Genomic DNA, 15,294 nt, shown 5'->3' with positions numbered 1-15,294 from the left:
ACCAGGAACCCTGTCCGTAGTTGCTAACTGGGCCTGGGCCCCTCTTCGTAGCCACAGTGGCCCTTTGGATTCCCTCCTCTGCCGTGGGGGCCGTCACGGGGGGCTTCAGACTGCAGGTGCCTACTGTTGTTGCCCACCTAGATGCGCTCTCTCCTTGGGGTCTGCACCGGTGTTATGGGCTTTTCCAGCGGCCAGGGGTGGGATCACTTTTATTTGTCGCTCGGTTGCTGTCGGCACCCACCAAATCTCACTTGTCCTCTATGGGTCGCAGGAGAGCTATTGGCATCTTCTACAGTCTGTGGTTAGTACACCTAGCTATGCTGCTTTTGCCCTGGGGTCTTCCAGCCTTGTGGCTGGCGGCTGGGTGCCTTCTACTGGTGCTGTGCAGAGGCTTTCCCTAAGGCTTCTGTGAGCCTGTAGGGTTTCCCCCTAGGCTACTAAGCTGGGTCTCTGGAACTCTCTCCAGCCCCAGTCCTCTCCGAGATCTCCGGCAATCCCTAGCCTCACCTGGTGGGCAACGGCAGCTGGGGGTCGCCCCGCCCTCTGGGCTTCTCTCCGGGCCTCTGCCGGGAGCTCTGAATGCTCAGCGTGGCCCCTCTGCTACCGGCAGACAGAGAGTTTTGTCTGCTGCCCGGGCGGAGCTCCGGCGCTTCTCCACCGGATCGCCGGACCCGCCTTTGAAAGTTCCCCCGCCCCGGTCCTCTCCGAGATCTCCGGCAATCCCTAGTCCCACGGGGCGGGCAACGGCAGCTGGGGGTCGCCCCGCCCTCTGGGCTTCTGTCCGGGCTTCTGCCGGGAGCCCTGAGTGCTCAGCGTGGCCCCTCTGCTACCGACAGACAGAGAGTTTTGTCTGCTGCCTGGGGGAGCTCCGGCACTTCCCCTCCGGGTCGCCGATCCGGCCTTTGAAAATTCCCCCGCCCCGGTCCTCTCCGAGATCTCCGGCAATCCCTAGTCCCACGGGGCGGGCAACGGCAGCTGGGGGTCGCCCCGCCCTCTGGGCTTCTGTCCGGGCCTCTGCCGGGAGCTCTGAATGCTCAGCGTGGCCCCTCTGCTACCGGCAGACAGAGAGTTTTGTCTGCTGCCTGGCGGAGCTCCGGCGCTTCCCCACCGGGTCGCCGGACCCGCCTTTGAAAGATCCCCCGCCCCGGTCCTCTCCGAGATCTCCGGCAATCCCTAGTCCCACGGGGCGGGCAACGGCAGCTGGGGGTCGCCCCGCCCTCTGGGCTTCTGTCCGGGCCTCTGCCGGGAGCTCTGAATGCTCAGCGTGGCCCCTCTGCTACCGGCAGACAGAGAGTTTTGTCTGCTGCCCGGGCGGAGCTCCGGCGCTTCTCCACCGGATCGCCGGACCCGCCTTTGAAAGTTCCCCCGCCCCGGTCCTCTCCGAGATCTCCGGCAATCCCTAGTCCCACGGGGCGGGCAACGGCAGCTGGGGGTCGCCCCGCCCTCTGGGCTTCTGTCCGGGCTTCTGCCGGGAGCCCTGAGTGCTCAGCGTGGCCCCTCTGCTACCGACAGACAGAGAGTTTTGTCTGCTGCCTGGGGGAGCTCCGGCACTTCCCCTCCGGGTCGCCGATCCGGCCTTTGAAAATTCCCCCGCCCCGGTCCTCTCCGAGATCTCCGGCAATCCCTAGTCCCACGGGGCGGGCAACGGCAGCTGGGGGTCGCCCCGCCCTCTGGGCTTCTGTCCGGGCCTCTGCCGGGAGCTCTGAATGCTCAGCGTGGCCCCTCTGCTACCGGCAGACAGAGAGTTTTGTCTGCTGCCTGGCGGAGCTCCGGCGCTTCCCCACCGGGTCGCCGGACCCGCCTTTGAAAGATCCCCCGCCCCGGTCCTCTCCGAGATCTCCGGCAATCCCTAGTCCCACGGGGCGGGCAACGGCAGCTGGGAGACCTCCGTGCCCACCGTGTCTCTCTCTGGGACCCTCCGGGCGCCCCGAGCACCAGGCCGGGTCTCCCCGCCAATGGCGGGGAGAGACTCTCCCCGCGGGCTCAGGTGTGCAACTCCAAAGTTTCCCTCTGCGTTTAGGAGTAATTGCGGGGGGTTTAAGTAGGGTTCTGGTCACCTGTTTCCACCGTCGCTCCTCTGTTGTGTTCTCGCTCCTGCCCTAGATGTGTGTGGATCCTCTGGGGGCGTCCGTTGGAAGAAAGCCGCTTGCGGGTACTAGGCTGCCCGTCGGGGTCGGAGAGTTTTCACCTATTTCCACATCCTCCCGGAGGAAAGTCCGTCCGCCTTCCGATGTATAGTCGCGTGGGTGTCTCAGACGTCCTGAGATGCTGTCTGGATATCCTTTGTCAAGCGATAAGTGTCCAAATAATTGTAGACTCGAAGGGCGAGAGACAAAGAGGACTACTCACGGCGCCATCTTGGAAGAATCTCTATTTTTGCCCATTTTCTACTGAAATGTTACATAAATGAAACCAAATATTTTGGGTATTTTGTCCTCAGTAATGTCCAACAAGGTAATTAGGAATGAATTAATGAAAGTATTTATAAAGAATTCACAAATTGCTAGTAATGAAGTACAATATACCAGTTATTCAGTATACCAAACGGGAATGAATAATGCTAAAATTATGCTTCCATCAGGGGTCTACAAAGACGGAAGCTGAAAATAAAATGAATAAAAGATAAAGGCATTTCAATTATTATCCGGTTAGAAAAAGTTTTCCTTTTATGTGATGTGAAGATAGAGAAAGGAGACAGAACAAATGAGTCTATTATGTCAGCATCATTTGGAATCAGACAACAAAGCTTTTGGCATCTACCAACACTGACTATGTCTCATATAAAACTAAAGACAACTCTGTAGATTGAGGGGAAAAAAAAAGAAAATCATGAAATAATCAGTATTCACATTAGGCTTTTAAGGTTCTTTTTATTTACAAAAAGCAATTCACTCATCTCTGTATTCTCAGGGTTCATTCATTTGCTTCCCTGTACACAAATAAATATCATGCTTGCCTTTTCATTCCCAAAAGTCTAAGAAGGAAAAGTACCACAGTAAGGAAGGGTGACTTTCCTTCTTTCTTATTGGGTCTATGGGTGAGGTAACTTAAGAAATTCATTCATCAAACAGTCATTGAGCATCAACTAAGTGTCAAACAGTATGATAGGTGCTGGGAATGTTAAGCTGAATGAGACAATATCACATGGTGAGGAGGGACAGCGGCTTCTCTAGGAAGATTCACGGCAGCATTTGTAACACAACAGCAACTATCAGCTTCTGGAGGCTGGTGTCTTAATTAAACTTGTAGACGAATATCCTTCTATTTCCCTCAAACTTTCTTTGAATGGATAAAAAAGTCAAAGAAATGGGGAGACAGAAACAAGCCCTCGCATGGGGAGCATGAATGTTGATTCAAAGTTCTACGAATGTAACTTGTGTCTTTTTCTCCAATAGAAGGGAATTCTTTATTCCAGGGAAAATTCTAGCCTTGCCACTGTGAAGGTTATTTTCTTAACTGAGAAGAGAGAGGCAAACGGCAGTAGTTCATGATATTAATTTTCTATTGCTGTGTAACATAGTACCACACACTTGGCAGCTTAAAATAACACATACTTGTTTTATTATCTCACAATTTCTATGGGTCAACAATCTGGGCAAAGCTTAGCTGAGTTCTCTGCTTAGGACTCATGTGAGTCTCATCCGAGGCTGTGGTCTCATCTGAGACTTGACTGGGGAAGGTTTGCTATTGCCAACAGAATTCAATACCTTGTGGTTATCAGACTGAAGGCTTCAGTTTCCCTGACTGTTGGCCCGAGGCTGCCCTCAGCTTCTTGCCAAGTGGGTCTCCCAACATAGCAGCTCACCTCTTTGAAGCCCAGAAGCAGTGAGAGACTCCAGCAAAATTGGTACTAAAATCTTATGCAATGTTGTCATATACATCCTGTCACCTTTGCTGTGTTCTATCAGCTACAAGTAAATCACAGGTCCTGCACATACTTGAGGGGAGGGGATCACGCAAAGGAATGGACACCAGGAAGCAGGGATCACGGAGATCCCCCAAAGAGTCTGTCCACCACATTACTTAAGACTTTACCCCTGTATATTAATTTAATATACCAAATCTTCTTTCTCTTCATTAATGCTTCAAATATAGCTCTTCTCATCTTTAATCTTTTTAAAAACTTAAGTTAATCCTGGCTTTAATATTCCTGCCACTATTCTTAAGAGTTCTCGTTAGTTCTAGGCTGTTTCTTTGTCCAGCTTTTGTATAGTGTTTGAGGGTCTAAGCTCATCAAGGAGCTCTGTGAAGCTTCCCCTGACTTATTTGTATATCTCTACCTTGTCTTTCCTACTGAGACTGTAAGTAATTGTACATAGTAGAGTTCATCTTTTGGGATTTCTTACCCCACAAGCCACATTCCTATCCGTGGTCTCTAGACATGAGAACAAACCCATTTTACCCAACTCTAAAATAAAACAAAACAATATAAAAAAAGACAAAGCTGCTTTCATGGAATCTGTGGTATATGTCCAGATGTGTACATAATTAAACAATCACATCCTCTTTACATTCTTTCGGTAGAACTACAATTCCAGCAGATGTTACAATAGGTGAAATGCTTCACTATTATAACAGCTTGGCACACACTAGTTAATGACCTACTTTCAGAAAGCAACATTCATATTCTTTTTCTGCCTGGGCCATTTGAGGTCCACTCTTGGAGATTTACTTTTCTTTCTTTCTTTCTTTATCTTTAATGCTGTTGATGGTGCATCACCCTCACTCCCATTCACGGCTTTCTGCACAGGAAACTGCCTGTAGTCTTACTCCCCTTCTATCAGATCTGTTGCTTTCAGAAAAGATGTGGCCATTCATGGAAATATGTTTTTTCAGAAAGTTGCAGCTTATGGTGCGTGCTACCCCACCTAGGGTCTATATGTATGAGAAAGAAGAGTTAATTCTGTTCTTCCTCCCCTCATGACAGAGCTTCAGCTGCTCACTTTCTACTACAGGGACAACCTCAACACTATCAGAGCTAGTCTCTCTTCTTAGTGTCTGATATATAGGTACTCAACAAATATTGGTGGAACGAATTGACTATTTGACATCTATTTGTACATACAAATGGGTATTTCTGTTTATTAGATTCAGGCATATGAATGGGTATTTATTTTTGTATAATAGATTCCTAGAAGTGAAACTGAAGGGTCAAAGAAAATGTACATTTTAGATTCCTAGAGACAAAGACAGACTCGCCAAAAGAGCTGAATTGAGGAACATCGATCAACAGTTTACGAGTGTGCTGCTTTCCTCACATATTTACTCACACGGTAGATTGAGAGTCACTGCTACGGCCCTCTGGTGAATAAAATGGTGCCTCATTATTTTTTAGGTTCACTCCTAAGTAAATGATATTAAAACATATATATGAAACATTTATATATATTAAATGTATTTGTTAAATAGATGCCAGTTAGACATAAATTTATTACTTTAAACTTTATAACCACGAAATAAATTTGAGTTGATGCTGAATTTCCTATCCAAATTTTAACTGCTACTTTAAAGAGTGAAATGTTACTTTGTAATTGTTTTCAGGGTTTTAGCACATGGCTTCTTACATGTTCTCAGTGGAGTAATTTAATAATGATAGATTATATAAATCTACATTAATAGAAATCTTTCACTGCCTCCCAAGGTTTCCAGCTCTCCAAAAAAAAAAAAAAAAGAGATGGGGAAGAGAATAGTTTATCATATCAGACTAGGTTGCAAGGACAAAATAATCCTTTTACATAATGAAAATGAATTATGAGGATTATTAACGATGATGATGATGATGATATATATTGAGTGTCTATCAGATATGAGCCACTTTATAAACATTATCTTTAATCAGCTGGCCACTTCAGATACACTACCTTTAATCTTTACAACAACCCTATGAGTGGGTGTTATCTCCATTTTCATAAATAAAGAAAATGAGACTCAGAGAGCTTACAGAACCCCCAAAGCACAAATCTATTATGTGGTAGAGCTGGAATTTGAACCCTGTAGCATATGGTCTTTTCACTATACTATTCTGCCTCTCTACAAGTAAAATATCTATATTTTTGAGAAAGATATCATTCAGGGTACAAACAACTAATTTTTATGTAAAAACTATAGGCAATTTTGCAATCGTTACTTCATTCTATCCTGTAACGTAATGAGCTACAACGCTCATTCTTTCCATTTTATAAATGGAGCAAAAGTGAGGTTGAGGAATTTACCTTAGGTTTAAAGATCTTGTCTAAGAAGCAGGTTTTCTCACCCCTAATGCTCTTTCTATCTACTCTGACTTTAACTTTCATTAGCTGTTGGGGGTTATTATAAAAGAATTGAAAAACACTAACAGCATTGTGTAGTTTGGGGCCTACATCATTTTTAATCTAATTGATAATGTTGGTTGGATAAGTTCATAAGGTCACAAATTTTTGAAAAATATTAAAGATTCAGTTCTTGGTTCCACATCCTCAATTTTAAGGTCTTTACCTAGGCACATTTATTATTCCTTCTTTATGCACAATTTTTTCTTTTTAAGATTGGCGCCTGAGCTAACATCTGTTGCCAATCTTCTTTTTGTTTTTCTTCTTCTTCTCCCCAAAGCCCCCCACTACATAGCTGTATATTCTAGTTGTACGTCCTTCTGGTTTTGCCATGTGAGACGCTGCCTCAGCATGGCTGGATGAGCAGTGCCACGTCCATGCCCAGGATTGGAATGGGTGAAACCCTGGGCTGAGGAAGTGGAGCCTGTGAACTTAACCACTCAGCCACGGGGCAGGCCTCTAGGTACTATTTTGTAAATGATTTCAAAGACAGCTTTTATTTCTTACTGTGAGGTTTCTAAGATGCTTACAAATTCTTTTACTTTTAAAAGACACTTTAAATTTGAGAAGCAACAAATGTTCACTCTAAAAAAAACCCCCAAACAATACAGAGGTTTTCAATTAAAAAACAGATACTCTCCCAATCTGACCTTCTAAGAAAACCAACATACCAATGAGTTAGGTATCCTTCTATACCTGCCTGAAAGCTATTAAAGCTGTTTGAACCAATGCAATCTGTTGCTTGATTCTGAATATTTGTAAGGCATGAAAATTAGTTAAGATGAGGTAAGGTTTCGCAATGATTCTAATTAAAATAATAAATGAACTCTAAAACATAATCTTATATGAAGTACTTTCATACTAATTCACTTAAACCTTGAAACAAACTATGAAGATTGTATCCCCACTTTAGAGACAGGAAGCCAAAACTCCAAAAGGTCATCATACATCAAATCTAAGATACCACTGAGTATAAGACACTCCACCATTTACAACATTTACAACAAATGAGGAAAAAACCTGCCAATTCGGTTGTGACATAATGACTTAAGTATACTCCTATGAGACTCCTGGGACTCAATATCAGAAGACCCGAATTAGGGTTCTGGCACTGTCCTTTCCAAGCATATGACTTAAATAAAGCATTTAAATTCTCTGAGCCTTGATCAATTCCTATCTTTTAAATTAGAAATAATGCCTATCTCACAGCATTGCTGTGAGGACATGATGTAAAATAGTACATTTAAACTGTAAAACTGATATAAATTTAAAACCTTCTATATCAATGGCATTATTATTTTTAAATAGATTATCTGTAATCATAATATTAATATTCTGTTGTTGAAGGCAGGAACTTCTGGACGTAAATTGCACTATTTTATCCTATTAAATAATTTGAAAGCTGTTACTGCGCACCACTGCTACTGCTGCTGTCTTTTCTGAGGTGAGTTGTTAACACTTTGTCCTCATATGAACTCCAGGGAACACCTATTCCATTAACCCAAAAAAATGCATTTGGTTTGGATGAGGACACCTTCAGGCCGTGAGGGAAAATATTTCTTTCCAGCATCATTTACATTTTGCTTGTCCAGTTATAGGATTGAAACATGAACTACACTTTAGACATTCTATTATTATAGTTAGCTCTAACTATGAAAGGAATCGGAGTTTCATTTTTTGGAAGACAGATAATTTACTCTGCTTTCTTGTCAATGCTTTCTATAAGTTTTGAAGCAGTCCTTGTATTTTTTCTGCCTTTGTGTGGGAAATCATTTTATGTTATAGGGTGTTCACCATGTTACTACTGAGGTATATAGGCTTTTACTTGATTAAATCTTAGATATTGTGCATTCTGCAATTCCCTCGACAACTATATTCCTGCCTTGTGGGAGAAATCAAGTCTTGCTTGTCTAGCCATGCCTTCATACCTTACGGCTACTGGTAGTGTATGTGATTAAGGCATATATCTGAAATATCTTCCTGGAAATGCTCTTCTATGAAAACGCATACCATGGGGGTAGATGTGGGATTCAGTCACACTAGATGTTTGTTTGTGTCTACTAAATACTGGAAACATGGGGGCCTCCTGACTTTCATGACTGACCAAGTGTATTATGTTTGCTTCCTATGTACTAATAGAGAATAGTAGATGGTTCCTAGATTTGGTATTATTAAATAATTTCAGTACTTTAATTCTCAGGAATTTTTTTAATGAAAAAGGCAAATACCTAGCAGTTAATTAATGTGCAGAAAGAGCAACAGAGACACATGAGGTAGCCTAAGATCCAAGATGACAACAGATAATCGCTTTGTGCTTCTGGACTTTCGGTTACTCATTGACCCAATACGCACACAAATATCAAGTTTAAACATTAATACCGAATTTCAGGTATTCCAAAAAGTTATTATACATACTGATGAATTACTCATCTCTTTTTTTAAAATTGAATATTTGTTCCTTGCTACTCCAAACCTAGCCCAAGCTACAAGTAGCTCCCATGTCAATCACTGTAATAGCCAACTAGTCTTCTGCTCTCTTCCCTCTTGCTTCTCTTACAATCCAGTTTCAAACAACTGCCTGAATAATCTTTTAAAATGTTGATCAGATGGTGTTAACTCCTCCTGCTTAAAACCATCAATGGCTCTAATGACACTCAAAATCCAAACTCCTTAGTACGGTGTTCAAAGCCCTATATGATCTGGCTCCTTTCGACGTCTCTACCCTTCTCTCATGCTACTCTCCTGCTTGCTCACATGTATCAGATACCCAGGCTTTTTTCTGTCCTTCAAATTTATGACAAGATTGTTCCCACCACAGGGCTTTTGTACTTGGCCTGAAAAGCTCTTCCCAAAGATTTTCTCCTGGCTAAATCTTGGCTCAAATGTCACCTCTTCAAAGAGGAGTAGCATTGCCGCTTACTTGCATCCCCTTATACATCATCTGGTTTTATTATATGCCTAACAGTTTGCACTGTTTGCAATTGTTCTTTACTTATTTGCTAACTTGTCTGTCCATCTCTACCCTTACAATTTACTTAAGCAGCTTGATAATAGGGCTTTGTTTACGCTGTTCTAACAGTGCCTAGGTCAGAGTCTGGCCCACTGCAGATACTCAATAAACAGTTCATGAAAGAACGAATAAAGCGAAAGGATTACCTTTTCTTAAGTGACGTATTTTTCCTTTCACTTTTTTTTTTGGAAATAAAACTGTACCAGGAAAGAAATTACTTATTTTTCTTGAAGCTAATAATAATTTGCCTATTTAAAAGAAAATTAAATAACCCAAGCACAGCTTCTTTTCTAGAAATCACTCAAGATTAAATTTGATATATTTTCTTAATGGAACATTAAGCAGTGACCTACTTTCAATTTGCAACAATACAAGAGAATATGTGAGTTTACCACTTTCCTTGAATGGTAAGACACCACAAATATTTACAGTGGTTATTATCTGGCTTTGAATAATCAAGTCACTAGAGAACAGGTCCACCTCACAGAAACAGGTGGAATTGTGTCTCAAATGGCATCGGAATCACATAAGTTATTCCCTTATACTGGGAACAGCTTCCCCAGTTCCAGGGGAAGAAACACAGAAATAGAACGATTACCTTACGGGGAAGCAAACACCATAATGCCCATTGTAAACAGTATAGCTGACCTTCACCAAAGACGTATGGCTTTTCCTTTGATAAATTCATTTTAGTTAATAAAAATATGCCCTGGGAGACATAAGGAAAACAATGAAGAGAGTTTGAGACCTAGAATAAATACAATGAGAAGATGCTATCCAGTCCGAGTTTGGGATCTAAGAGAAAAATTATGAAGGCCTTCAAATGTCGCAGTGCTGCATTTCCCCTTTTTCTCAGAAAACCCTTCCCAACTGCCTAAAGAACTTCTAATTAGCTTCAGAATGTAAACACAAAAAACAGCTATTCCTGATATCCTAATTTCAAAAGTTAAAATATTGCCAGTTTCAGACAGGAACTTGTGAATTGAGCAGGAGACTCGAAAACACGAATATATGCAATCAGATAGTCACAACTTGGTAGAGGAAAAGTTCACCCTGATTTTCAATTGACTGAGTAAAAGTCACGTAATTATTCAACCAATTTGTAACAGTTGAACATTCACATTTCTGCTATCCTAAGAAATCCTGTGATGAAAATACTTATATATACATTTATATGCACATCTCTCTCAGTATTTTCTTTACAAAAATACCAACAGGTGGGATTACTGGCTTAAAATATATGACCATTAAACAGTTTTTTTAACTTTCAAAAAAACTTTTCAAATAGATATTTTAAAAGCTCTTGCTATATACTGCAAAATTGATTCCCAAGAATGTTGTGCCAAGTTATATTCCCACCTGTAGTGGATGAGAATATTTACTTTCAACTTTAATTAGTGGCAGGCCCAGATGGCTCCTAAATTTGAGGGATTTTTTTCTAATTCCCTAATATATGGGTAACTCAAGAAAGTGTATTCTCTCCAGGAAGATCCCTGCTCCTTGCTTCCTTGGCTCAGGACTCATATGGGCCCTCGTGGGTACAGAAACCTTTATTCCAGCTGCCCATCTCAATCCCATGAAGCTCTGAAGTGTAAGACTCCACTTATCATTATAGTTTTATCCTGTTTTTGGTGCAGGAAGACGTTCCTTTCTTGGTTTTTATCTTTTGAACACACACACACAACTTTAAATGTCATTTATAAGAGTAGGAACAGAATGGGGAGGTTTGGGCACGAAATCATTCTACCATCTTGATCCCAAAGTCTATTCTGAATCTTGACAGCTATATTTTCTTGTTTTAATACTGTGGACTTCTTCATAATCATATATTTGCATGTTTATGTATATATTTGTTTATAAGAGCTTGAATGTAATGTGTGTGTGTACACACACAGACACACACACACATATATATATATAATATATATTTCTCTTTACAAAAGCTTGCATGTAGAGCACTCTCTCCTCAGAGTTGGATTTTGACTATTGAAAGCATGTGTGGAGCCCCTAGTTGCCCTGACATTCAACCCAGGTGTCGTGGACTACCCTCTCAAAGCTCAGGCTGGGGGCTGGCCAAAGTGCATTTGTGTTACAAGTATGAGGATGACGTAGCAGTATGCGCAGAGTGAGAAGCGAGCCAAGACCAGAGGTGGCTGTGTAGAGGCATGTGGCATTTGGTGCAGAAGCCACTGTGCCAGATTCCCTTTACATTTAAAGTTTCCTGTATGCCCCTTTGCATATTAGATCTAAAGTGTGTCTACACAGCCTAAGGGATGAAGCCCCACTTGGCCCTCTGCTTGACATAGAACCTGTGTGAACCCTGAGGATTTCAATAAATGCCATGGACTCACCAAGATAAAACATTAAAAAGAGTCCATCTCCTCTCCTAGCCAGTCTTCAACTTTATTCACTACCCCTTCCAATTAGAGTGCATTAAAGGTGCCCTCCTGCCAGGGTTCCCTCCAGTTAGTCCCACAACTGCTACTGTTGTTTAGCGGAGGGTGTAACAATTTGGCTCTTGGTGCTTTCCTTCCTTCTATGTGTCCTATCTGCCCTATATCAAAAAGTTCTGGGGATTTGCCTGTAACTGCTAGTACCTTTGAAGGTTTTTACCCTATTTTTATATTCATTTATCATTTCCATGAAAATCTTGAAGAAAAGTAGATGCCTGTGTTTATGCTGCCAATTTACCAGGAAGTCAGTAAGTTCTCTTTTTAATTAAAGACCTCGTATGGCATATCTGGCCAGCTACTGTTTTAGTATGCATTTTTCTTAAAAAGAACTGTCTCTTCCTGCTTTCGTCACAGAATTATTTTGTCAATCTAGGGTCAAACAAAGACTACGGTTGAAAACAAGTAGTTATTTCAAATAAAGATTACACCAAATCATTACAATATTGACCATGTAAATATTGATGAAGATCAGTATAAGCACCTCCAGGGGTTCCAATACAGATTGAAAAGTCGATTCTGTCTACATACTGTTTCACTGGAAGTAATGTGACACAACAGACTGAAGTTTCCTCGCAGTTCGCAATAAACAACTGAAAGATAAGATGCTGATTCATACTTTTAGCCACAGTTTCCTGTCATGATTTCATTCTAACTCAAAATCAATAATAACATTAAATATTATATATTAAGAAAAGCTCTCATCTATCATATTTTCAAAGGTATCTAAGTTCAAAGAAGCTTTAGACAATAATTATTTAATACTTACCATTGAGAGAACGTAAATTTAAATTAATTACTGTAAAGAATAATAACAACGTAGCACCAGCAGCAGCAGTAGCAGCAGTAACCTCCCTTTATGGAACATCTTGCACTACCAGGTGCTCTGTTAGGTACTTTACATGTATCTCATTGAATCCTCCAATCCTGCCACTTCACATATGATAATCTCCACTTTTCATATGGGGAAACAGGTCCAGAGGTTAAGTAATTTGCCCACTGAAGCTGGATGACTAATCGGGATGCTCTCTGGGGCACCTTTAGGCAACATCGGAGATTCTGAGAAGCCCTTCTCCATGGCTTCAAACTGCTCCTCCAGGCTGCCTCTCTGATTCACACACTTCTCCACTGCTAGATGTGTTCTGATGAGGGCTGGATGGCCGTGTCTGCAATGCTGCAAAAAGCATTCATGTTCCCTATGACTCTACATCAGGGGTTCTTAAGTTGGGGTTCATAAACACTCTGAAAAATGGATGCAAAATGTCTATAATTGCACATCTCTGGGAAAAGGGAGATTTCAATGGAGTCCATGAGCTAAAAAAAGGTTCAGAATTGTCTTCTAGATATTCCTCAGAGGCTAGCTTTAAACTATAAGACCCCAGAAATCTTCTTCTCATTTCTGAGGAAATCCCACAGTATAACATCCTAGAGTGTACTTACAGTAAGAAGAAAGCGGAGGCAATTACCCAAGTAAAAATTTCAAACTGTAACTTGAAACAACCAGAGAGCCATGGCAAAGGAAATGAGGTGGAGGATGCAGCTGAATTATCTACCTCACGGTCGTCATTTTCTGCTTTTCGTTACATAAAGAAACAGCTACTGCCTTTTTAAAGAGGAAGAAAAATGAGCTGAGTTTATCTGAATTATCAAACTTAAAAAGATATGTCATATAAAATTATAAAAGTACTGGGAAGATATGCCAACGTTAGCAATTATATTTCCAAATAAAAAGACAACATAGAAACTGTTTGCTAGTTTTAAACAGCAGAGTAGGTATAATCTTGCAACTGATAAAAAGTGCAGATGGAATTTTTCACTTTTCTTCCAAAGAAGTTCTGCTGAATTTCAAATATTTTCTTTGAATAATCATGTTTGACAAATATAAAGGTTAATGTTAGTATGGTAATTAAAATTAACGATGGCTATGTCCACCGGGCTATGTCTGTGCAGGTGTTTCCCTCCACTGCACCCACCCTAACTTCAAAAATCTGATATATAAAATTCTGAGCTTACACATAATACATGAGGAGTGATTATTTTCATCTCTCCTAAGACCCACAGAATTCCCTTACATAAAGAGTTCTTACAGGGCTTTTGAAATATAATTTGATTTTTAAAAATGTAATAGGTTATACAAAATTTAAAAAAAAATACACACTGCAGAAATTGAGCAGATACTATTGGAGGCATGGTTTCCAATCCTCTATAATATAGTTCTCAGTCAAAATTACCCCAGAGGGTCTTTGAATATGCCCTTCTAAAAAGCCAAGCCATTTATTACCTGGGACTTTACTCAAAACTTATTATTCTGATACTTAGTTAACATAGAATTTTATCTATATTATATTTATATATATTTGATATCTGGTCCCCAGCATAGGGAAGATTAAGAGTGGCAAACTAGAGGGATAGTGGAACGCTAAAGGCCAGCACAAAGACAGCCAGCAGACAGACTGACATCAAGGGAAGACAGAAAAATAAATAAAAAGGGAGTCCAAATCCACGAAGAGGCAAAAGCATCTGGGAGATAGCAGGAGAGAAGGACGGAAATGTCCAACCATTTAAGTTTTCCCCAAGGATTTCCCTGTCTATTGGGATGTTAGAAGTTACTCAGAGCATTCCTCTGCTTCTCTCTCTAGCCCAGTGCTGACTCTAGGGGTGTCCAGTGACAGATCATTCTGCTCCTTAAGAGAGGTACTCTTCTGGCCCTAGCTTAGGAGTAAAGGCCTGAGCCAGTAGCTCTGACGAGTAGGGAACTGGTTCAGCTATTCCTCAGCCCTTTAATTAATTATCCTGCTAACTGCCCGAGAGTCTGTTTCTAGTTTTCCCTGCTTGTGATCCTGGGGATTTTTCCACGGTTCTACTTAACTCACTGTTTCAGCAGTCTTGTCTTTCACCTTTATTGTGTTTTGGGGTCTTTGCTCAGCTGGGCTGTACCTTCAATCTTATTCCATCTGTTGTATATTATTCAAAAGTTCCTCAATGTTGACTCCACCCTTCCAGGTTTCCAGTGCTGTTGTGGATTTATTTTTATATTTATTCTTCCATTTCAAAGAGACTTTGGATGGAGGTAGAAGTAAAGATATGTCTTAACCAGCTATCTTCTGTTGGAAGCCATTTTGAGCACATTAAATAAAGCAAATATTCTTCCTTTATATTAACATTTCTATCCTTAGCTATCAATTTTCCTGTACGTAAACTAAACATTTAACAAAATAAAATTGTCAAACTTGAAATCTTCTTCCGCTAAATGAATTATTTTTTTAAAAAAGTGAAAAAATGCAGAAAACTTACAATCCATGTCAAGTAGGGCACGAACAGATTTAATAAGTTCCTTAGATTCAAGTGCCAGCATGGCTGGGATGTTCCGTCCATTCCTTCCCAAGGGCGTGAGGGAAGTCTGAGAAGCTAACAGAGCTCTTCTTTCACTATGAGAGCAATAAAATAAAGTGGAACTTACTACACAATAAAAAACATCTATCTTTGCTAAATCTGAATTCCTATTAGTTATAAATTTGTATCAACA

At 41.2% G+C, this 15,294-nt stretch overlaps 1 protein-coding gene across 6 annotated transcripts in view; it reads right to left on the bottom strand.

Annotated features, from left to right (window-relative positions):
• Window positions 1-15,294, bottom strand: part of STXBP4 (syntaxin binding protein 4) — a 163,921-nt gene that overhangs the window by 54,941 nt on the left and 93,686 nt on the right. For 3 of the 6 annotated variants that reach the window (XM_008519740.2, XM_070560749.1, XM_070560748.1), the window contains one exon: window positions 15,063-15,196. In XM_008519740.2, the coding sequence (XP_008517962.1) occupies window positions 15,063-15,196 (134 nt within the window). Of the gene's footprint in view, window positions 1-13,208; window positions 13,372-14,641; window positions 14,827-15,062; window positions 15,197-15,294 lie in introns of those variants that run through there. The other 3 variants (XM_070560750.1, XM_008519743.2, XR_011523092.1) reach the window with 2 other exon arrangements.

This window comes from Equus przewalskii, chromosome 10 (assembly GCF_037783145.1).
Source record: "Equus przewalskii isolate Varuska chromosome 10, EquPr2, whole genome shotgun sequence".
Classification (NCBI taxonomy): domain Eukaryota; kingdom Metazoa; phylum Chordata; class Mammalia; order Perissodactyla; family Equidae; genus Equus; species Equus przewalskii.
The sequence above is the reverse complement of the archived record's forward strand: the minus strand, read 5'-3'. Positions and strand labels throughout refer to the sequence as shown.